This window comes from Echinops telfairi, unplaced genomic scaffold (assembly GCF_000313985.2).
Source record: "Echinops telfairi isolate 266 unplaced genomic scaffold, ASM31398v2 ScPeMD7_3533;HRSCAF=4204_0, whole genome shotgun sequence".
In the NCBI taxonomy this organism is placed as follows: Eukaryota; Metazoa; Chordata; class Mammalia; order Afrosoricida; family Tenrecidae; genus Echinops; species Echinops telfairi.
Genome location: NW_022107431.1, coordinates 21982860 through 21983965, shown reverse-complemented (window position 1 = coordinate 21983965; position 1106 = coordinate 21982860). Strand labels below are relative to the sequence as shown.

General features: G+C 41.6%; 1 protein-coding gene across 1 annotated transcript in view; it reads left to right on the top strand.

Moving 5' to 3' along the window:
- Positions 1-1106, top strand: part of ADGB (androglobin) — a 194398-nt gene that overhangs the window by 178694 nt on the left and 14598 nt on the right. The window contains exon 28 of the mRNA XM_045294574.1: positions 257-429. Coding sequence (XP_045150509.1) covers positions 257-429 — 173 coding nt within the window. The remainder of the gene's footprint in view (positions 1-256; positions 430-1106) is intronic.

Here is a 1106-nt window from a genome sequence, read left to right as displayed (position 1 = left end):
TTTGAATGTAAGACACATTGATTTGTATACTTGAATATGGTGAATTTCATGGTATCGTGGTGTGTGAATTTTATCTCGATTTTGAAAAAATAAAGCCAATGACGAATCTCTTTGTTTGCTGGCATAGAAAGGAGAGAAATGAAAAGAGAAGGAAAGGAAGGAAGGTAGCTCTTCTTCCCAGACCTTCTTTCATCGCATCCCAGACAGTATCTTACTCTTACGTCACTGTTTGCCGCTTTCCATTCGGTCTCTCTAGCTCAAGGGGAGAAGCATGAGGAATCCATCACCATGGGCAGCCCAGATTCCCACACTGTCAGCGAAGGGCAAAAGACTTCGGGAACTTCCAAAACAACAAGGAAAGGCAAAGAAAAGTCCTCTGAGAAAGACAAGGTCGCCAAAGACAAACAAGTGCCTCGCTTTGAGCCTCAGGTATGTGTAGTACTTTCCCCTCTGGGTTCATTTGGTCTCTGTCTGGCCGTCTCTCCTAAGACAAAGTCCCATCTCCTTTTACTGCAATGACCGTGATATGTCTTGAGGACATTCCGCAGACACTTTGCCCCAAATCCTTACCCATAATAGGCAGTCAATCCAGTTCAGTGCCAGAGAAGTAGGGATTAGATATTCTCTCTGTCAGACATTATTCTTCAGACTCGGGTTTTCAGGATTCAAGTGTAGTCAACAATCACAACCTAATGGAAAGGTTTGTTATTTTTTTTGGACCGGTTTTCTTTCGGAGGGTTCAAAAAATTTGTGGAAAAACTCCATTATATCTTAATTCAAAATTTCCATGAACTTTTTTAAGTTCCCTCATATGTGCAGAAAGGGTAGGGACCCAACCCCTGTTCCTGGTTGCTATCTGAAGGAATGAATGAGCATTATCCAGGGGAAGGACTTGGAAGAGTGAAGCAGAGAAAAATGTATTTTAGAATGAGAAAACGGCGTAGGCAAAGACATGCTGTGGCAAAACCCAACTTGGTCTGGCAATTGAAACATAAAAGTGTAAGAGCAGTTGAGTGGAGGCCCAATGTCCTTCTGCTACCTTAATACTAAACCTATAAATGTATGCACAAAGATCTATTTCCCCATCCTCATATATAAATATATTT